The sequence below is a fragment of the Pseudorasbora parva genome, chromosome 22 (assembly GCF_024679245.1).
Source record: "Pseudorasbora parva isolate DD20220531a chromosome 22, ASM2467924v1, whole genome shotgun sequence".
In the NCBI taxonomy this organism is placed as follows: Eukaryota; Metazoa; Chordata; class Actinopteri; order Cypriniformes; family Gobionidae; genus Pseudorasbora; species Pseudorasbora parva.
Window position 1 is genome coordinate 27,503,883 of NC_090193.1, and position 22,875 is coordinate 27,526,757.

The following is a 22,875-nucleotide window of genomic DNA, read 5'->3' on the forward strand; positions in this document are numbered from 1 at the left end:
ACGTCAGAATGAACCTCATTGGTTATTGCGGAAGCTCAAACGTGCTGTGTGACACGTGAGAATGAACCTCATTGGTTCTTTGGAAGATCAAACGTCCAGCATGACAAGCGAGAATGAACCTCATTGGTTCTTGCGGAAGCTCAAATGTGCTTTGTGACATGCGAGAATGAACCTCATTGGTTCTTTGGAAGATCAAATATGCTACATAATACTGTCAAAGCCCTGTCCCAAATAGCACCCTAAACCCTCAGGGTCTTCCTCTAAGTCCGCACTTTCACAACCTAATGCCGCTTTGACTGCCAGGAAGAAGTCCGCTGTATAACCCGCACCAGTGCGGACTTGGCAGACGTGCGCATCGAGGACGCATAACAGCCGCAAAGGGGCTCATGAGCACCCTTCTGAGACCTAAAATGATAAATGGGACAACCGGTCTCGTGGACTTAACAGACAAGCGCACAGTGGCCATTAAAAGTACCAAAGTTTGAAAGTGCACATGAAGTACGCCATTTGGGACAGGGCCTAAGACACATGAAAGAACCTCATTGGGTTTTCGGGTGTCAAGCAAGCATGCTTGAGCTTCCATTTACTATAAAGGATGTTTGCATTGATGAATGTTTATATTTGAATAAAAGCCTAAATTAAATCCATTAATCATAAAAAGCAATCATGTCTTTAGAAAATTTGGATTAAACTGCTCAATTTATATGGATCGGTTTTATGATCGCTTTATTAACTTTGTAAAGCATCAAAGTGGTAGTGGACTGTCAATGGAGGGACAGAAATCTTTCAGATTTCATTAAATTATGAATTTGTGTTTTGAAGATGAACAAAAGTCTTGCGGGTTTGGAAGGACATGAGGGTAGATGATAACACTTTTAATATAAGTAAACTAAACTTTTAACACCACTTAGCAAAAAGAAAATGCAGCCGAAATGTCACTGTTGCACAAGCTGGTCAAATCGACTTGCTCCAGAAATCACACCTCACGTCTTGCACAATGTCTGTACGTAACTGACACAAACCTGGTTTAGTGCTGAACAAGTCCAGATATCTGTATTCTAGCTCACAGCTAACAGTGAGATTTCTCGTCCACCTTCCGCATGTATTAGGATTAAAGACTGCTGCTCAGCCAACACGTTATTTCACACAGAGACTGTTTGAAGACAGTCACTTATATCAATTGTTTTCTATAATAATTCTGGACTCATTCTCTTAATTTATCCTCTCAAACTCTTTGTAGGTTGCTCAAATTTCCCTCGCTTGATTTATAAAAAATGGCGGTCTCCAGTGGCTAGCCTGCTAATACATCTAACTTATCCACAAATATAACGACCCTTGGAAAAAGTAAGTTAGAAACTCTATGCAATTTCTGACATACACAACACTATAAAATACTTCAGAGCACCACATGCGAAATATATCAGCTCTATTCAAATAGCATGCTAGGATAAATGTCCCTCACAGACTAGCCAGTAAGCTAGTTTACATATCGCTCTTAAATAATGTAATAAGTAATAGAAACTTATTGTAAAGTTTATCGGACGTAAGAAAAAATACGGATACTCGTGATAAAACCGACACGGTTTCCTTAGTAACAAGAGAGCACTGTTTTTTACACACAAACGCTCTGTCATACCTTCAGTGTGTCCTCAATGGAAGCTGAAGGCTAGTCGGCTAATAGCTAGGCGATGAACACCCGCGGTCAGCGTCTGAGCTGAAACTCCAGGACCCGGATGAACGTGTAGCGGACTTGTGGACCTCCCTCTTTTTAGATTTTATAGACAATGTTTACGTTAAGGGCGGCATACAGTGTTTTTCATACATACATACCATATGTTGTTTATATATGAAATATGTATTTGTTTATTTATTTATCGCACTCGATGTACGATTGCCTCTGCCTCAGTGGCTACTGCAACTTCCGGTGTATAGCAGACATAAGGAGCGTCTCAATCAGCTCCCTAGTTCAGTTGTTAGGGCACTGAACAGGCAGTTAGCCCCATTGACTTATGATCAGTGCCCTGAATAGGGAACTAGGGAGCTGATTGAGACGCAGGGATTTTATTTACCTAAAAGAAGAGTCACGTCAGGACAAATTAATAATAATAGCGGACACAATCCAACTTAACTAACACAGAGTTTCACGACTGTTCCTTTAGGTGTACAACAACTTGTCACTGGGGCAGTACCCTTAGACATTTTTGTATCTTTTTACCCCTAGAAGTTACATAATAGTATTAGAACCTTAGAGTGGTAAGCCATAAGGTTTGTGGTACAAATATGTCTGTGACACAACAATTTTTACATTTTTTTTCTCTATGTGGTATTTGAAGCTTCTGGAACTCAGTAACATTTTACGATTTAATAATACTAAATGTAAAACAAGCTACAACCTCATAATAATTAAAAAATTGAACAGTGAGGTCGCTGTATTTACCAACCGCCAGGTGGGGCTGTTGATCTACATACATATGCAAAGTCTTTCTTGAAGCTTCCTCATGATAAAAGTCACTCCTTTTTTAACACTGGGTTTACAGGCAAATGATTAACCCTTGTCCCAGACTAAAATGCATGTTTGAGCTGTTTTAACTAAAAGTATTATTGACATACCTCAAAATACTAAGTCCCATTCTTTTGTCTCAACATTGTAAAAAATTATATGTTCAATAAGTTGACAACACATGTTTTTACATTGTTTTAACTCATCAATATAAGTTAAGAAATGTTTGACTTGGTTTTATTAGTTATACAAGATGTAACTCATTTTTTAAAGTCAGTTTAACATAATTTTAGTTGAAATAACTTAAACATCCAAGTCGATTGTACTGCAAAAGTTCAAAATTAGCCTTTTTTTTTTACAGTGAAGGTGAACACCACAATATTCTTTTTTTAAGGCATGTTTATAAAAGCTACTTAAATGTCCTAATATAACTAAGGTCTAATCCTGGCTGAATAAAAGCTCTGTCTGTGAAACCAGGCCAATATCTATTACTCATAAGCTGAATAAAATATTTTTTATATAAATAAAAAAAATTAAAGTTTTTAAAATAAAGTAAACTTAATTAATTAAACGTTTTAAAGCAAACTGCACTTTTGCTTTAAAAAGCTAACATATAGGAGAACAGAGTCTGCTACAGTCTACCATGTATCTATTTATAACCATTCCAATAAATAATGAAGTCAAGTCAGATGCAGGTATAGTGTCAACTCAACCAGAGTATTTTTTTATTTTATTTTTTTATAATAATAATAATAAATATCTGGTGAAAGAAATAAATACATGAAGAAAAAATCCAACATATTAAATGTCATGGATGTGTATTTAGATTTTTAAAAAATAACAATGCAATATTTTGTAGAGGGGGCAAAATTAATGGGGGGTAAAAATGACTAGAACGATGGCAGCATCATTATTTTCTTTTTACACTGAGATTGGTAGGTCTATTAATAAAATCTGTTGACTTCAGCCATCTTTGTTGTATTATATGCCAAAAGCACTTTCATGTTTTTTGTTGTTGTTTTTTTTCTGTTTTTTGCCCGAAGTTTGCATTCTGTAACTCAAGAAGTATTAAAGATATCTTGATATGCTTTTAGATTCTGGTAGTTAATAAACCTTTCATTTGGTATCATCCAATGTGGTTATTTCCAGAGATATTGGCAGAGGTGTGGACTCGAGTCATGTGACTTGGAATCGAGTCAGACTCGAGTCATGAATTTGATGACTTTGGACTCGACTCGACAAAATGTACAAAGACTTGCAACTCGACTTGGACTTTAACATCAATGACTTGTGACTTCACTTGGACTTGAGCCTCATGACTCGAGAAGACTTGCTACTTTTTGGCCATTTTTCTTTCAAACGGCCGCGCTGCTCTCAGAGAAAAAAAGCTGCACCTGTATGCATGCAGATAGCACGTGCGCTGCCAGCACATCCAATCACTGTAGTCCCACGTTGGTTTGATTCGACAGTATCCATAGCTACCAAGTCCGCGTATAACACGTGACTTATTTGGGCTTCTTTTTTTGGTAAGTCGGCAAAAAATCTCGAGTTGCGGGTCGCGGTTTTTTGGGCTTATTTGAAAAAATGTGGTTGCTTGTTAGGAACATATGTCAAGCAACTTCGTTTCTTTACATTTATGGTCGCTGTTTTGTCCAAATACATTGCCTGACACTGTCTTCTCACAGCTAATAGCCATAGTGCAACGATACTAGTGCTGTATTCATTCGTCCTCATACATCCCGCCTCCTTCCCCTCTTTGAAGAAAAATTGCGTTCAACGTGCAGGCATGTGATGTGATGTTATAAATGTAATGATAGTTCGTAGACGTAAATAGACGAATACATTTTTTTTTTTTTTACAAACAATGCAACCAGCAAAGATATACAGAGATGGAGAGGAAACAGGGAGGTAAGCCACCTAATTTAATCTTAAAAATATGTTTTATAATGTAGGCTATTTATTATGACTATTATTATTTGGCTATTTTAAAAATAAAAATAAATAATAATACAAAGTATAGGCTGCTAATAATAACAGTAGGTATGGTTCGAATGTATATTATTATAAACATGTCTCTATATTGCAGCGCTCTGTGTTTTCCTGTGCACCAACTCCCAATCATAGACTGTAAAAAAGTGCATAATAATCCTAAATAGTAGCTGTGTGACATTAGTAATTTTCAATACTATTTTGAGCAGATTGCACATTGAGATGCAGGGCTTATCCTTTTTACGGTTTATAGTGTGCATGTTAACCAGTGCTCCTTATATGTGTGCAATAACTCCGACTGGAGTTACCATAATCCTTCACGTCACTTTTCTCTTTTTCCATCTCCAAACCTCTTCTGTGTCTTTATTGCAACTTGAAGAATTTTGTAAAATCCCATCTGTATTTGCATTTTAAACTCCACGAGATTTCAATTTAAAATGTTGCAATGTCATTTATTGATAAATTATTGATCATAAATTATACTGATGATAATAAATAATATAATAATATTGGGTTTGTTTTGGGCCCCCCACCCCTCTGTGTATTCTTCATACCTGAGAAGAATATGAAACAGATGTCAGAAAATCCCTTATAGCCTCACGCTGTATTTGAAACTACTCTTTACTCATATCAGTGTTGTTATGTTAATATTCATTGTCTATTATACACTACGGTAGATGATAATATTTCAGTTTCAGTGTATGCAATATTAAGAATATTTTCACTGCTTCAAAAGTCATAAGAAAGCCCTTTCCCTCGAGAAACTGAAGTCATATGCTTTATAGCATTGGTTTTCAAAGTGGGGACAGGGACCCCTGGGTGCCGCGAGGGGATGCTAGGGGGGCCATGGCAAGCTGGCATAAAAAGTATAGCAAAACAAAATTTAATAAATTCAATTATTAAAGTAAACCAAATTAAACCAAAAATAAGCTAAACAATATTCCCATAATGTTTCCATAATGCCCTAAGTTTAGGCTAAAAGGACCCATATCTATTTGAAAGTTGAACTGTTTTGCCATATGAGGTCAACACAATACAGGACTGAAGCCGCTGTGCATTGTTCTAGTGTTTCTGTTTTTGTTTTTTTTTACTGTATTTGCTTAATGTCATTGTATAAAAAGAGGTTTAAATAAATACAAATCTTACAGACATACATAATTTGTATAATTTTTATTTTTGTGGTAAGATGACTTGAAGTGACTCGAAACTAAAATGGTAGGACTTGGACTCGACTTGAGACTTGTTGGCTTTGACTTCTGACTCGACTCGAGACTTGACTCATCTTTGACTCGACTTGACTCGGGACTCGAGGGCAAAGACTTGAGACTTACTTGTGACTTGCATAACAATGACTTTGTCCCACCTCTGGATATTGGGATTTCAAAGTGACTCCATCCATGAGTAAAAAATGTATACATTTTCAGTCATCAAAAACAAAAAAATTCACAGCAAAAAATAAATAAATTCATCTTCATCTTCATATTTGGCATACCTTTCAATTAGAATATAAAACACCATTTATCACACTCTGGTTGCTTTATACATGGAAAATTACTTTCTGACCTAGCAGAACACGAGGCAGGGAAAAGGGCGCAACTTGAGTTTGTTTGATGCACTTCTGGCAATAATTACGGCTCCAGGGCAGCTCCAGAACAGCCTGAATGAAAAGATCCAGACACACAAGACAAGACAGAGACTTATAAAAAGAATTCTATTTCAAACATGCCAAGTTCTTTTAAACCTTCATCTCGACTTATTCAAAAGCTGCATGGAGTTGGTTGCAGAGCAAAACTTCAAAAATTACAGTAGGAAACAGAACTATCAGAATTATTATTTGCAGCATTAGCTGACCCATTATTTGCAGCATTAGCTAGCAATAGTGAGGTTTTCTTTCATGAAATTAGGATCCAGAAGATTTATTTAATAGTGTAATAAAGAAACTTGCTTAATGGAGGCAAAGTTGATTTAATATATTAATAAGACAGACACTACAGCAAAGAGAATATTCAGATCTTTATTTTTATAATAGACTTGAATGAAAATGTAATAAATAAAAAATATAGTGCTTTGGAAAAGTCCACAATAATCTTGTCTTTAGGAATCGGACAAGAAAACATCTTACAATTTGTCCACGGACATGAATGAATAAACATGTATTCTGCTGGCTAAATTATATTTACTTAAAAAGACAACGATAACATTTTAGTTGACAAATGAGGTCCGTTTCAACACCACAGTGTTATCTAGTACTAAAACACCACATGAAACACATTAGTACATATTCTTTTCTATTTGTTTTTAAGTTCATTAAAAGAAGCAGCTTAGTTATAAATAATGCCAATAAAAGGTAAAGAGCATCCTGCAAAAACCTGTCTACAGCAGGGCAGTACTTTGTGTCATTGTATTGATACATTCTCAAATGATTCTATTCCTAATGTAAACTGCATTGCATTATGAATGAAAGCGTTCTCATTCACTAGATTTCAGTCCTCTATTGTACCCTACATATAAACCTTTAAATTGCAAAGGCAAGAATCAGCAAATCTGGCAATTTGCTTCATTCAATAAAAGTATTAAAGCCTGTCATAAAGTGAGACATGTTGCACAGTGATATTATTTTGGTTTAGTCAATGATGAGGTACATCTATCATCATCTATCTATCCAAACAGTATTATATGACAAACACATTTTCATGAGAATCCTCAGTTCGTTAAAACCAAACAAAAGCATACAAATAAATACATGGCATACTTATTATTAAATAGTTTCCTCAGTTAGCTAATAAATATTGTGTACCAAAAATAAACTATTAAGGAACAAAATTAGAAAAATAGCCTAACAAAACCTTGTGGCACATACATGTATGGCAGTAATTATTGTTCTCTCACAAATAAAAGATGTTAAAATACAGTATTTGAATGGGTAATCATGGCAAAGACACCACGGAAAACAGAAAAAACACTAAACCTATAAGTTTGTGCCTTTGTGTTTCATCTTCCTTTAAAATGACAGTGCAGACTCTAGATTTCAGTTTCCACATCCAGTGCATCTCACCATCTTGATCAGGGTACGTAGGAACAGTGGCAGGTCAGCTCAAGCTTTTCCATTGCTTTTGTCCTCATATCATTGAGGACAGGGATCATGACGTCTTTTAGAGTCTTATAGATTAACCGCCCATTCTCTGAATCGGAGGAAATCTGGATAAGACCAAGATTAGAATCACATAATTAGGATAAACAATTAAAAAAGTTCCATAAAACCTTACTAGGTGAAAAAGAAAACCTCTGCAATTCAGTTGCACCAGTAGTACTATTTTCATAGCCTTGACTTACCCAAGTAAATGCTTTGATTGTGCGTTCGAAAAAGGCATTCTCAACCTCCTCTGGTATTTTAAGCAAATGAGCAGCGCAATCAAGAATACACAGAAGGGTTTGTTTTTGTCCCTAAATAACAAGGAAAAACAGATGTATTAGTGTGCCGGTACACATAATCCATTTAGATGGTGAAAAAGCAAGTCACATTTGTAATGAAATATACTCTAAAGCACTGGTTCCCAATCTTGGTTCCCTCTGCAAACTCCCATGGGATAACCAATTCTAAGGAGACCTATTATGCTAAATTATTTTTACATGGTGTTTGAACATAAATGTGTCGGCAGTAAATGTACACAACCACCCTTTAATGCAGTGTTGTAGTCGAGACCAGCTCATTCGAGGTCGAGTCCGAGTCGAGACGAGTTCAGAGGGTCGAGTCCGAGTCGAGACTGAGTTCAAAAAGGGTCAAGTGCCACCGAGACCAGAGAGAGCTGGTGCAATCATAGATATATTTACATAGATTCCTCATTCGACCGATTCACGCAGGCACTAATAAGGAATATTTCTTTCTCTCTCTCTCTCTCTCTCTCTCTCTCTCTCTCTCTCTCTCTCTCTCTCTCTCTCTCTCTCTCTCTCTCATCTCTCTCTCTCTCTCTCTCTCTCTCTCTCTCTCTCTCTCTCTCTCTCTCTCTCTCTCTCTCTCTCTCTCTCTCTCTCTCTCTCTCTCTCTCTCTCTATATATATATATATATATATATATATATATGATTGCGCCAGGATTTTGACCTTCTTCGACGAAAATAAGCCAAAGGGCTCGAGCATTAGTCATGTACAGTTGCGCTTAAGAAAACCACACATCATTGGAAGCATCATATATCAATTTAAAGAAATATTAACATAGAGTAATAATCATAAATATTTTGAATGGGACTCGAGTGGACTCTGAAATAAATCCGAGTCCTAATATGTTTGAGTACGAGTCAATGTCGAGTCCAAATGCACACGAGTCCATGACGAGACAGAGAGCATTAAAATATGTCCTCGAGACAGAGACCGAGTCTCGGGTACAAATCACTGCTTTAATGGCATAAATCCACCCACTGTTTGTTTTTAATTCCCATAAATCATAAGCAGTGTCTCAGAATAATAATGTGACATCACATTGCACAGGCCCCGTCCACGACTGCTGACAGACTGCTCTATTAGCACAGACCTGCACTGAGTGAGCTGTACACAGTCTGCCACTTTAATACACAGCTCTAAACACACGCTATTTCTTTACTTGCTGCTTACGTTTACAACTGTGTTTATGTGAACTTTGTGTGTTTTTGACAATCTATTTGACAATTAAAGCACAACAAGACGTGAAAGAGAAGTCCTCATGAAATCAAAAGTTACATTTTTTACTTTGTTAGCACATATTACAGGTCATAGGGTGAACAATTAAACAGTTAATATTTAAATGTTAATATAGAGAAAAAATAGTTTGTCGCGGTAATCTTTAATCAAAATTGGAAATTGGAAACGGCTTAGTTTTGAAAAGGCTTAACCACTCCCCTCCAACCGTTAGTCTGCTATGAGCGCGAGACGGAGAGAAGGAGCGCTGAAGTCAAACCCTGCCCTCTATTCAATATTCCGTTTCACTTGGAAATACATCACAGCACTGAGGAAAACTCACTTGCTACTTCCAGGTTCACTGGGACTTTAATACTCACAGGACACGCTGTCTGACAGCCAGCTTTCTGTGTTTGCGGATGTGTGTGCTCATTAAACGGCATATCAGAAGTTTACACTGGTGCATGCAGATAATAAACTTTCATGATGATAAAGAACTGCAATGCCACGCGAGCATGACCGCGATAGAGATGATAATCAAAACCAAATAGATGTTTTAGTTTCAAAGGCACGAGCTGTAAAGGCTCTGCCCTCTTCTTGCATTTAGAGATACATGCATGAAAACAGCATGTTTTTCCATCCACTTAAAAATGGGCATTTACAACATGCTATAATAAATTGCCTGTGCTGTATTTTGAGCTGAAATGCACAGACACATTCTGGGGACCCCTGAGACTTATATTACATCTTATAAAAAGGGGCATAATAGGTCTTCTTTAAATGTATTTAAATTTAGTTATATTAAACTTAAATTTGCAATGAAATGGAAATAGCAGATCTTTTCTTCTGTGTTGTGACACATCTGAGTGAAATGGATGATTAAAAAAAAATGTAGAGCAGGGACTTAGTTCTGCACATTGGCTATTGATTGGATTTTGGGATGTGGGCGTTGTATTTAAAAGTAGAGAATGATGAACGTGAGCTTGCAGAGGGGGGCTAAGTGGACTAAAAGATTGGAGAAGTCCGACATATGTCGTCTCCCTCTTGGAAGGTCCAGTTATGATATTTTGGTTAAACATTATGAGGTCAAAACATTACAAAAAAAGACACATTCATGGATGAATGGCGCACAATAAGATCTATCATGCATTTACAAATTAGATCGGGGGGAATTTTAATGTCAGGTCGGCTTGAATTAAAATGCTTAAAACATTAAAAATCAAGATGTATAACATTAAACTGACATGTTTTTGAGCTTGTTTACGCCAAAACATACGTACATCTGAGGTACATATAAGGAGAAGGGATAAAGCAGGGGCTTGGAGTCAAAAAGGTTTACAACCACTGCTCTAAAGACATTTCTCCATGTAGCGTGGTACCTTGTCGAGTGAATTCAGAGCATCTTGGGGATTTAATCGGTTTCCAGCAAAAGTCTCCACATCCTCTTTTGTGATGATTGGCTCCTTCAGTTGCTCTAGCCAAGACCACATGAGCGTGGAGAGCACAACAGGATCTCTTTCAGTGCACAGCCTCTCCCATGCACCTTCACGGGAGTTCAGCTCTGTCTGAGGGGCAACGGGGATTGCAGAAATGACTTAAAGTTACTGAGTTGCATTATAAAAGAACAAGATATGGAATTGAAGTTCTAAGACTTAATGCAATCCAAAAATCTAGGGAACAAAACAAAGTTTCTACCTGCCACACTGAGACTGTGCTGAGTTCCTCTCCACCAATGTCCATCGTGAGAGCTTTGGCCACAAACAGATGACGAGTCTCGGGTGAGAGTTCACTTTGAAGCATTAAAATAGGAACATCTGTGAATTGTTGTGTGACATCAGAGGTTGTGTTTTCATTAGGGCTCAGGTGACTTTTGCCGTCTTGACACGTTGAGGACATTGTACTGCTGTCATGGGTCCTCCCTAGAAAGCCGTAGGACATGCTACGCTTTGCCTCCTTCAGAGGTACCCGTTTCACGGAGATAGGAGAGCAGGATGCATGGCCTTCAACTTTTTTGGATTGTACCAAGGAGCTACAGGAACCAGTTAAGGAACCATGTTTGGGACTGCTGTTGATTTCAGATGTCAACAGGGATGGCAGAATGTCAGGGGTTTGTGTAGCTAATCTGCTCTGCGACGAATACATTTCAGTAAAATTTAACCCAGATTTGCTGCATGCAAGAGCATTCTGTGGACTTTGTAGTACCTGCACTCTTGTGCCCAGTTTGTGCAAGGCTGAGTCACTATAGCTAAGATATTTTCTCAAGATGGGCTGAGACTTGCAGGTATTATCTACCGTCGGCCACCTCCAGAGAACATCAAACTCCTGGTCGCTATAGAGTGGCTGGTCATGAGGTGGATCACACTGTGACCCTTTAAGAAGCAAGCTGGGTTGGTCAGCAGAGCGAGGTGAGGATATGGGAATCCCTTTCCCCCTCATCTCCTTCCCTAACTGCTGAAGGGCTTGCAGCGAGACTGTCTTCTCCACTTCCTCCGTGAGGTCTGGGATGTCTAATACCTCCTCTTCCACCGTTTGCCGGTTCTCTGCTATGTCAAGTAGGAGCCTGCAGACCAGATGTATGATCTTTGGCATGTTCTTCATGTGTCGCGCTTCATAGCCGTGCAGCAGGTGCCGCTGACGAGTCAGGTACTGCGGCAACGTGACAGCGTGAGCTTTTGGCTCGGCACAAGAGAATATACTCCGCAGTGGCACAAGGAACTGGGCGAACTCTCGCACACACAGCAGTTGGCCACGTGTCTGGATGGAATTTGGACGTTTAGCTCTAACAAACAAAATGGCCTGATCTGCACTCATCCGGGATGTGAATACTAAGAAGCATGCTATTAAGACACCTATGAGAAGACGAATGTGCATGAAGGGTAGTTAATAATCAGATAATCATTCAAATGGATCAAAGAAAAACTACTGCAGTTATCTTCTTAAAATCTTAAATTATCACTGCAAAAAAATTTAACAAAAAAATACTGACCTGTTCTGCCAAGTCCAGCATGGCAGTGGACAGCCATTTTGCCCTCTTGCATGGCAAATGACATCACCTTCACCATATCAAGAATAGTAGTCAAGGATGCCACACCATAGTCCTTCCAGCCAAAGTTGTAAAAATAAACTGGAAAAAAGTTGACCAATAATTAATTCTTGAAATTAAATCGTGCAATTCTAGAAATTCAGTTCAGACCAATTTTTTATTTTGTTATTTGCTTTTAGCACAGAGTCATGGGAATTTCTTCAGTCACTTTTATGTCCCAGAGGTTGGTTTTTAGTAAAAGTAACATTTCAAGAAATCTTGATCAAACTATGCTAAAAATCTATTAAAATATTACATTTCACATAGGAACCATAACATGTTAGCTATTTTATTTTATGTGAAAGAAATGGTGTGGTGAGAATTTTCATTAAAGACCATGAAAGTCAAAGGGACCCCATAGTTGAAGAAACATCTTAATATATACATGTTTATTTAAAAACAAACATAAATGATCTTACACAGGGAGGACCTCTTCCCTCATTTGAGAGATGTTTCGTGCATGTTTGGGCATGCTGTGCTCTATGGAAAATTATGCCTTACATAGTTTCCTAGAAGGTGCCGTCTATAAGCACAGCAGGACTCTCCGGAGAGCTCGTTAAGAGCTACCAATCCCCCTAAGCCTCAATACCTGAATAGAAGCTGAACAACTACATGATCACTACTTTTAGAAAGCAAACACTGCTTAAAAGGTTCTTTAGCTTGTCAAACACATTGACAATTTAATGTGATATCAGCGAGGATTTATGCCAGCCTGATTCTCCTGACTACTGCTGAAGGAACAGGCATATGTTTGTGCGCATGTGTGATCTACTCACTCCCAGCCTCCATGAAAACCTCTGGGCGATAGGTGAAACTGCTCTCTGGCTCCAGAGTGCTGCCGCAGCTGGCGTGTTCCCCTGGACGCTGCAGGTTGATTACGGTCTTTAAGCCACACCTAGAAGAAAGATTAAGCATCAGCAAAGTCCCTGGTGCATCTTGGGAATCACTTACTGGTAGCTTGCCGCTGAGTTCAACATACATATGAAACTGTTCGATGATGTTGAATTTTTCAATGATTTCAGTTGAAGGTCTTGCCATGGCTAACAGGTTATCAGTTATCCTGTGGACAGAGTATGAATTATATATCAACAAAATATCTGAATGAATCACAATACAAATAATACAAAATAAGAATGGAAAGGAAATAAGTTTCTGCAATTTATTAAATATATAAATATTTTTTGAATGGCTATATTCATGGAAAATAAAGTATAAAAATAAAAAGTACAAGATGGACAAGTAGTTTAGATAGATGGAAAACAAAATAAAATATATTATTTAATTTATTTATCAACAGAGGCCAAAACTCAAAAGTGCAAGAAGTGCAACATGCAGCGAAATGTTTTCGGGACCAAAACGTTTCACTGAACACTGCAAAATAGGCCTCTGTATAATAAGTTGATGTGTGCGGATCTTCATTTTTCATTCTTCGATCTTTAAGCTGTTTTTCATGGAAGCTTGTTTTCACCACAGAATTTTTTTTTTTTTTTTAAAGTTTACATTTAAAGTTTACATAACATTTTCCTTACAACTGCATGATATAAAGTCGCAACTGCATGTTATAAAGTCAGAATTGTGAGCTATAAAGTCAGAATTGTGAGATATAGTCAGAATTGCGTGTTATAAAGTCAGAATTGTGAGCTATAAAGTCAGAATTGTGAGATATAGTCAGAATTGCGTGTTATAAAGTCAGAATTGGGAGATAAAAAGTCGCAATTGCGCGTTATAAAGTCCAAATTGTTAGGATATAAAGTCAGAACTGTGAGATATAGTCAGATTTGTGAGATATAAAGTTAGAATTGTGAGATATAAAGTCAGAATTTTGAGATATAGTCAGATTTGTGAGATATAAAGTTAGAATTGTGAGATATAAAGTCAGAATTGTGAGATATACACTCGCCTAAAGGATTATTAGGAACACCATATTAATACTGTGTTTGACCCCCTTTCGCCTTCAGAACTGTCTTAGTTCTATGTGGCATTGATTCAACAAGGTGCTGAAAGCATTCTTTAGAAATGTTGGCCCATATTGATAGGATAGAATCTTGCAGTTGTTGGAGATTTGTGGGATGCACATCCAGGGCACGAAGCTCCCGTTCCACCACATCCCAAAGATGCTCTATTGGGTTGAAATCTGGTTACTGTGGGGTCCATTTTAGTACAGTGAACTCAGTGTCATGTTCAAGAAACCAATTTAAAATGATTCGAGCTTTGTGACATGGTGCATTATCCTGCTGGAAGTAGCCATCAGAGGATGGGTACATGGTGGTCATAAAGGGATGGACATGGTCAGATACAACGCTCAGGTAGGCCGTGGCATTTAAACAATGCCCAATTGGCACTAAGGGGCCTAAAGTGTGCCAAGAAAACATCCCCCACACCATTACACCACCACCAGCAGCCTGCACAGTGGAAACAAGGCATGATGGATCCATGTTCTCATTCTGTTTACGCCAAATTCTAACTCTACCATCTGAATGTATTAACAGAAATCAAGACTCATTAGACCAGGCAACATTTTTCCAGTCCTCAACTGTCCAATTTTGGTGAGCTCATGCAAATTGTAGCCTCTTTTTCCTATTTGTAGTGGAGAGGAGTGGTACCCGTTGGGATCTTCTGCTGTTGTAGCCCATCCGCCTCAAGGTTGTGCGTGTTGTGGCGTCACAAATTCTTTGCTACATACCTTGGTTGTAACGAGTGGTTATTTAAGTCAAAGTTGCTCTTCTATCAGCTTGAATCAGTCGGCCCATTCTCCTCTGACCTCTAGCATCAACAAGGCATTTTTGCCCACAGGGCTGCCGCTTACTGGATGTTTTTCCCTTTTCGCACCATTCTTTATAAACCCTAGAAATTGTTGTGCGTAAAATCCCAGTAACTGAGCAGATTGTGAAATACTCAGACCGGCCCGTCTAGCACCAACAAATATCCCACCATTAAAATCGCTTAAATCACCTTTCATTCCCATTCTGACATTCAGTTTTGAGTTCAGGAGATTGTCTTGACCAGGACCACACCCCTAAATGCATTGAAGCAACTGCCATGTGATTGGCTGATTAGATAATTGCATTAATGAAAAATTGAACAGGTGTTCCTAATAATTCTTTAGGTGAGTGTAAAGTCAGAATTGTGTGATACAAAGTCCGAATTGTGAGATATAAAGTCACTATTGCGTGTTATAAAGTCAGAATTATGAGTTATAAAGTTGCAATTGGGAGATATAAAGTGAGAATTGTGACTTTAATTAACCTCAAACTTAGCCCTAACATTTTCGCTGCTTTCAACTGAAAGCGTTTTTGAGTTTTGAATTGCTAGGAATAATACAATTATTTGGTTGTTGACTCTGCTAAATATTTGGCATGTTCACTTCAAACAATACACATTTACTCAATTTCACCTGACAAGAGAGCAAGAAGACAGCTTACCAAGAGGAGTACAGTCCTTTGATGGCTTGCTCTTTGTCGCTCCAGCGAGAAGGGTTCTCGTATTTGCATGCTCGACCACCACACGCCATGGAGCACTGCATATGTCCTGGGATGACATGCCTTAAAGTCTCACCCACCTTGGTGTACTTTGCAGTCGGGACTCTGACATTTACTGAAGAGATAGATGAAGAAAAATTAGGATTCACAATTTAGTGATCAGACTAAGTAGGTTCAACTTGAACATGACATCACATTACATCCACAGCCTATGATGTCAGTCTGTGCCTCGGACATGCTAAGCGCCACAATAACCCTCTGTGAAGAGGAAGTGAGAACTTCTAAAGCTGAGCTACGTCTCCTCCTAAGGATCTTCGGCAAGATCTCGGAGGCAGAGTGGCGACGCATCTTTCGAAAACCCATGAAGATATTGTCTACCAGGGAAGAGCAAGTTCCTCTCTGCATGTCTCTCGTCAAATGCGCCGATGACACTACATTCAGCACAGGCAGAACAAACTAAGAGTTGACCCCAGAACAGTGAATCATCGCCACACAATCACCCAGCTTCACAAAAGGGGCATTGGAGACCAATACATCAGTTCATCAGTTGCACTTGAAGGGAGGTCTCCATGGTGACCAAGTCCAAAGTCAGTGGGAGGCAGGTGGAAGAGAAACAGGATGATGTGTTTTATGGAAATGATAAAGACAGCTCCGGTTGTGTAACCCTGCATGCATTTCAACAAAATGAGGCTGAAATTACACCTTTTCAACTAATGCATTTCAACTGCTACAGCGAATACAAAGACTTTATGTAACTCAAGAGTACAAAAACAGAATACTACATTAAAGAATAAGTATTTTTATCATACGTCAGTCTCTTTAGCATTTGAAGAGGCTTATGAAATAATGGAAATGAGTTTGAAGTTCTTGTTAGCATGGCCATTAGTGTGCCCTTTCTCACGGAAACCACTTGAATTCAGAGAAGATTAAAAAGAGATGCATTATCTCTGTATTAAATTTAAAATAGATGGGGAAAAACAAGACTAGAGCATCTGCACCAGTCTATATATGTTAATGTAGCCATTTTGTTACCTGTTACTACTCTTCATGGGGACACTTTATTGTTGGTGTACTCTACCATTCAAAAGTTTGCTGTTGGTAGGTTTTTAATGTTTTTGAAAGAAGACTCATATGCTCATAAAGGCTGCAATTATTTGATTGAAACAGTAATACTGCAAACTATTATTACAAGTTTAAATGTAATTTATTCCTGTAATGTAAAAGCTGAATTTTCATTAACATTACTCCAGTCTTCAGTCTCACATGATCCTTCAGAAATCATTTTAATATGCTATATATCCATAAATCATTATCATAAACATTATCTTAGAGTGTTGGAAACTTGTGTTGGAAAGTGGAAACTTTTTCAGGATTCTTTAATGTGCAGAAAGTTCAAAAGAACAGCATTTATTTGAACTAGAAATATTTTGTAACATTATAAATGTCTTTGCTGTCACGCTTGAAGCATTAAATGTGAACTTGCTAAATTAAAGTTAAAAAAAATCCTTAAACAATGAATCCACACAAAAATGTATTTAAATGGTGTATTCTAATATAATACAGTATGGCCTAAACAAGCTCAGTGGTCTTATTTTCGATCTAAAATATAATAAATACAATATAATAAATTAAAGTCCCATTTATCATTCATGCTGTATATAACTAAAATTATATAATTAATTACAATGGAAATATTTTTTTCTTTATGATCTGTTTTTGTTTTCGAGTAAATCAGTAATGATAAGATCTAATATATATATATATATATATATATATATATATATATATATATATATATATATATACATACACCATATATATACACCATATATATACACCATATATATATATATATACCAAGGCTATTACACATTTCTGTCTGTTCAGCTCTTGCATATCAGAATCCCATCTTACTTGTTTTCAATTAAAAGCTGTGCATTAAGTGTTTAAAATATCTCCCAGCATCAGGTACAGAAATAGCAGTATAATACCTGGCTCCATGTCAGCGTTGGTCTCTCTGCTGTTAGCTGAACTGCCGGTGGTGTAGGGCAGGTCACTCAATAAACTGACGCCTGCTGCCATGGCTGACGCTGAAAGGTGGGAGCAAACATGGTGTCAAAGCCTCAGACACAAAACAATGGCAGAAAAAACAGTGAAGACAAAACAAAAATGGGGAAGCTGTACGGCTGGTTGCCTGGGAGTTTTCCCTCCTGGGTGCAGTGTGGTGCTGTGTCTCACGCTGGATATAGTGTGACTGCAAGGGGCATATATAATGAGCCCTCGCAACCTCTCATATAAAAGCACAGTGTACAATAAATAACTACTCATTTTAAGGAGACCTTGACTCTTGAAGAAACAGACAAAAAACAAAACAAATAAACCCTTATGATGTTGTTGTTCTTCCATTTAGACATCAAGTTTTTTACAGGAATCAACCTTATACATTATTGGGAGGAATACAGATTTCTAGTCTCTTGCTGATGTGTAGGCGATACTGTAAGGGATTTTTTCACATTTACATGTACTAGCATGTAGGCTACATAGAAGCTATGGAAACTTTAAAGTGTCAGTTTAACCCTACAATGACCACTGCATATCATGTGTCAACGGCTGACTACTCACGTTACCATTGTGACTGAAATAGCCATTACTTTAATCACAGGTAATGCCAATGACCATAACCAACCTGCTCAAAAAGTTATTACTTCTGGATTTTCGTATTACCAGCATGTTAGTATTTTGCATGATTAATTATTTTGGTTTGATAAAGGCAAGATACTGTTGTTGTACAAAACTGGGTTACACTTTATTCCTACTGACGTTTCGAAATTCAAATCTTCTTAGTGCTTTCAAACTACATTCAGGAGTAAACTCGGCACACATGCACGGGCACTTAAAAATACCGTGAATAATTATTATTACAAATAATTCCGATTTTTAGAATGCTTTTTAAGAATACTTTACCCATGAACAACACGTCAAAGAAGAACGCACTGACGTAAACAGACCCAATGCTTATGAACCATAGACCGTAAATGAGAGGGAGACTGCAGGCTTGTTATGAACACCGTATTTTTTTACGGTCTATGGGCGGGACGAATGAAGGAGACGCGCTTGCCTTTTGAGGGCGCTGATGCAACAGTAGAAATGCAGCCGTTTCCTTGGTAATCCTCGTAAACAAAGCAAATTCGCTCTGCTCACTAAAACACAGCCATTCAAATGTCTGTATTTGCAACGGTGCTCATCACACCCCCAATTCTTCATACATAAAGATTTAAGGCTATTCATTTTCAAACTTAAACATTTTATATTTTAATCTAGTAAATTTCAATATTTAATGATTATTAAAATTAAATAAAAATTGCTTTATTTATGCACCTGAGCTAACACTAACAGTTGCTTTTTTAACTACTGTTAAGAAGAATACCTTAAAAATGTAAAAATGTAGCTATGCACTCTGTTAATGTAATGCTACATGAACTAGTGAGGTCTTATTGTAAAGTGTTAACTAAGTTCTTTATCATTTTTTTACACTTTAATCTGTTTTAAATATGTTTACTTTATACATTTTTGTCTATTGCTTTATTGTATATAAATGTTTAGCCTGTTATAAAAAAACTGTTATAGTATTTTATTTTTTGCCCCCCCCCCAATATCGTGATAATACCGTATACCGTGATAAAAGCTTCAGCAATTAATCGCAACATGAAAATTTGATACCGACACATGCCTACAAACCTACAGACAGCAACTTACACCTATACCTTGAAAATCAATATTTTCCTGCAGCTGATAATCAAATAACCTTCATACTTTAACTGAAAATCCCAGAGATATTCAATAACAAAATGTTAATATCTATCTATCTATCTATCTATCTATCTATCTATCTATCTATCTATCTATCTATCTATCTATCTATCTATCTATCTATCTGTCTGTCTATCTATCTATCTATCTATCTATCTATCTATCTATCTATCTATCTATCTATCTATCTATCTATCTATCAACATTCAGAGTTTGTCTTGATGAACATTTCTTTCAGGTTAGTTTATTCATCTTTAACAATGATGCTGCCTTAAGTAATGCCTATTTGCGATGGGTTTCTATAGCAAACTTTGGTACATTCAGGATGATGTTAGCAGTCATTAGATACATCATGATTAATTCACAGTGTAAAATGAGAAGACACAGAGCAGCAGAGTGGCATTATGAGACTCATTTGCATTGTAACGTACACTTCGTACACACTGATCCGACAGAGACACAGTGAAACTCCACTTGAGTCGTCCAAAAACTCAACCTGACACTAGTCAATCAGTGTGTACTATTCATCTGATTAGAAATGGATTTTTCCTAATGCTGCTCAACACATTAATAAAAAAGCCAGACTTATCTCAGGTGCTTTCAAGTCAGTCTTGATATTTTTTATATACATTTGGAGATTGTTTTGGTTCCTTATTCATTCCTATTTTTAGTCGTGCAATTCCAGTGTTTATAATCATTATAATGTATTTTAATAAATGAATATGCTTGCAGACACTTTTCCAGCTGTCACCCTTACAAAAGCTGTCAGGGTCTGAGCATTGGTGAATGCTTGAACGCTGCCCACTGAATTTAATCAAAGGGCGGCAATCACTTTCATCTAAACTTTGAACTGATTTTTCAAAGCGTTTTCAAACAGAGTTATGAAAAGCACTTTATATCAGATTAGTGTTATTGCTAAATTGCACAATAAGTTTATGTATTTAAATGCATTAGTTGTTGACTATTGATGGGTTTCTGCTAACTAACTACTAGCTACTATTTTGATGACTGCATTGATGAAATGAGAATTGTTTATGTAATAAACCATAAAAGAATCATTTGAAATTAAAGATTGTAGTTTATTCATGTCCCTTTAATGTAAAACAGAGCTCCACAGAGCTTGAGTTCAAGTGTTGCCTCCAGCCAATCATAGCACTCACTGAACCGTTGCTGTTGTTGCTATAGCTCAGTGTCTGACCCTTCACATTGCCACTTTTTTTTTTGTTAATTTTTTTTTTTTTTTTTAGAAACCACCAAGTACGTCAGTAATATTTCTTCAGCTACTGCAATATATGCAGAGATCTATCATGGGAAACATTTGTTGAGGAATCAAGTTTATTTACATCAATCAGACATCTAGACTAAACTGTACCATGAATTTCAGCCCAAGTTTGAGATGAAAAACTTTTTATGTAATATTTGCACAGCTTCCCTGATTACTGAGCAATCAGCAAAATGCATTTTTAGTGGAACATCCAAAAATAAATACACATAGGCTAATAAATTATTATGTAATGCATCGCAAGTGTATGAGAATGCAATGTTGGGTTACACTTTATTTTAAGGTGACGTAGTTGCATTGTTCATAATGAAAAATGAGTAATATTTAATTAGAATTGCGATTAGGGTTTGGTTTAGGGTTGGTTAGTTAGTTAGTTGTAATTATGCACTATTTACGCTGTTATTACTATAATAAGCATATATACATATATATATATATATATATATATATATATATATATATATATATATATATATATATATATATATATATATATATATATATATACTACATGACCTTAAAATAGTGTCACCTGATGTTGCTTTGGTAAATCAATAACCAAAATTAAAAAAAGAAATAAAATACATACACTTAAACATGCAATGAAGATTGAAACCAATCTTCTTTTTCACTAATAAGCTTGGACAGATGCAACAATAACAAGCAAAACACATGGGAGTGCATGAAAACAATAAAATACCAATATCCGTCTCTCTTCTGCACACTGGAAAATAAAGTCATCTTCTACAGAAAAATAAATACATCACTGTCATTAGAAGAAAACTTATATAGAAGAAAACTCTATAACAGCATGCGTTGAAAAGACTGAACATATATGATAAAGACACAAATGTCCAGATTCTCATCTGCGTGAACTTTCTCCTTTGGTCACAGAAATGAATGTCTATTATTCATTAGGCAGTAACATGCCTTACAGCTCACACAAAGGACAATGCAGCTTGTTTTCCCCACTGCTCTGTAGATCTAGCGTTGCTGTATGAGGATTATTATACAGTTAATACACTATATCAAAGGAAACCGAGACAAAAGGACAGTTTAGAGAGTAAATCACTAGATTAACTAATTGACTGTATGGTTAATCTCTTGCGGTGCATCTCACAGCTAGCTAACCATTAATGCTATTGCGCTAAAAGCAAAGGCTAACATTAGGGTTCGTGTGTCCAATTGTTACATACCTCGTCCCTGGAACCGGATATTGTTAACTACGGACCATTGCTTCCAATGGGGTCATTGTGAAGTGCAAAAGCATGTATCAACAGCAGACATTGTCGCATGCATTCGTATCAGTTTCGCTGCTCAACGGGATGTTACATTGTAACAAGTTGGAGGAAACAGATAAGGCTTGTCATTGGTCGATCCGCGGTCATGTGATCAAATGAGGGCTATAAAGCACTGATGAAGGGCTGTGAGCGCATGTGAGGAAATGGGAAAAAACACTCAAAGAACAGCATTTGGCTGATTTTCATGTTAAGTGTTATTGACTCATCTTAAGGATGTACTTGATCTACTTGAACTAATGAACTGAATTACTTATTAAACGAGATCACTGCCATTTATGAAATAAAAAAAAATGTTACAAGGAGGTCACGCTCACGCATGCAAAAATTATAAAATTGCCATTTTATTTTAACATACGTCTATAATAGGCTACGACTATACTGTTCAAAATGTGAAGATGCTTATTTAGCATTTTTTTCTAGGCCTAATTTAATAGGCTATCGTACCTTTGTGTACAACAGAGAGACCATGTTATGCTTGATTTGAGAATGATCCAGATATCATATTTTGTATCATATGACCTATAGTAAAAGGAGCTAACGTGGCCAATGCCACACATTTGTTTAATTAATGATGACCTTGTATAGCAACTGATAATATAATTACTGCATACAAAGTAACGAGTAGCCTATTACGTTATTATGTTATGTAATAAAACGGTAACAATAATTTTCTCAAAATGTAAATCTTGAGGTCACAATGTAATAACATGTTTTACATTATGAGAAATGTATTACATTATAAACCCACCAATAATAATAATAACTGCATACATATTTAAATC

At 36.8% G+C, this 22,875-nt stretch overlaps 1 protein-coding gene across 3 annotated transcripts; it reads right to left on the minus strand.

The window, feature by feature from the left end:
• Window positions 1-6,489: 6,489 nt before the first annotated feature.
• Window positions 6,490-22,140, minus strand: ptpdc1a (protein tyrosine phosphatase domain containing 1a). 3 transcript variants are annotated; one of them, XM_067431485.1, is made up of 11 exons: window positions 21,989-22,138; window positions 21,493-21,536; window positions 17,692-17,790; window positions 15,644-15,815; window positions 13,201-13,281; window positions 12,998-13,116; window positions 12,126-12,263; window positions 10,835-11,988; window positions 10,519-10,704; window positions 7,823-7,933; window positions 6,490-7,687 (listed from the first exon to the last, which is right to left on the minus strand). In XM_067431485.1, exons 3-11 carry the CDS (start codon window positions 17,780-17,782, stop codon window positions 7,553-7,555), a joined length of 2,187 nt encoding a protein of 728 aa, XP_067287586.1. In that variant the 5' UTR covers window positions 17,783-17,790; window positions 21,493-21,536; window positions 21,989-22,138; the 3' UTR covers window positions 6,490-7,552. The 3 variants fall into 3 exon arrangements, with proteins under 3 accessions (XP_067287586.1, XP_067287585.1, XP_067287584.1); XM_067431484.1 differs by lacking the exon at window positions 21,493-21,536 and having other exon boundaries at window positions 21,989-22,140; XM_067431483.1 differs by lacking the exons at window positions 21,493-21,536; window positions 21,989-22,138 and adding an exon at window positions 18,665-19,589.
• Window positions 22,141-22,875: the final 735 nt, after the last annotated feature.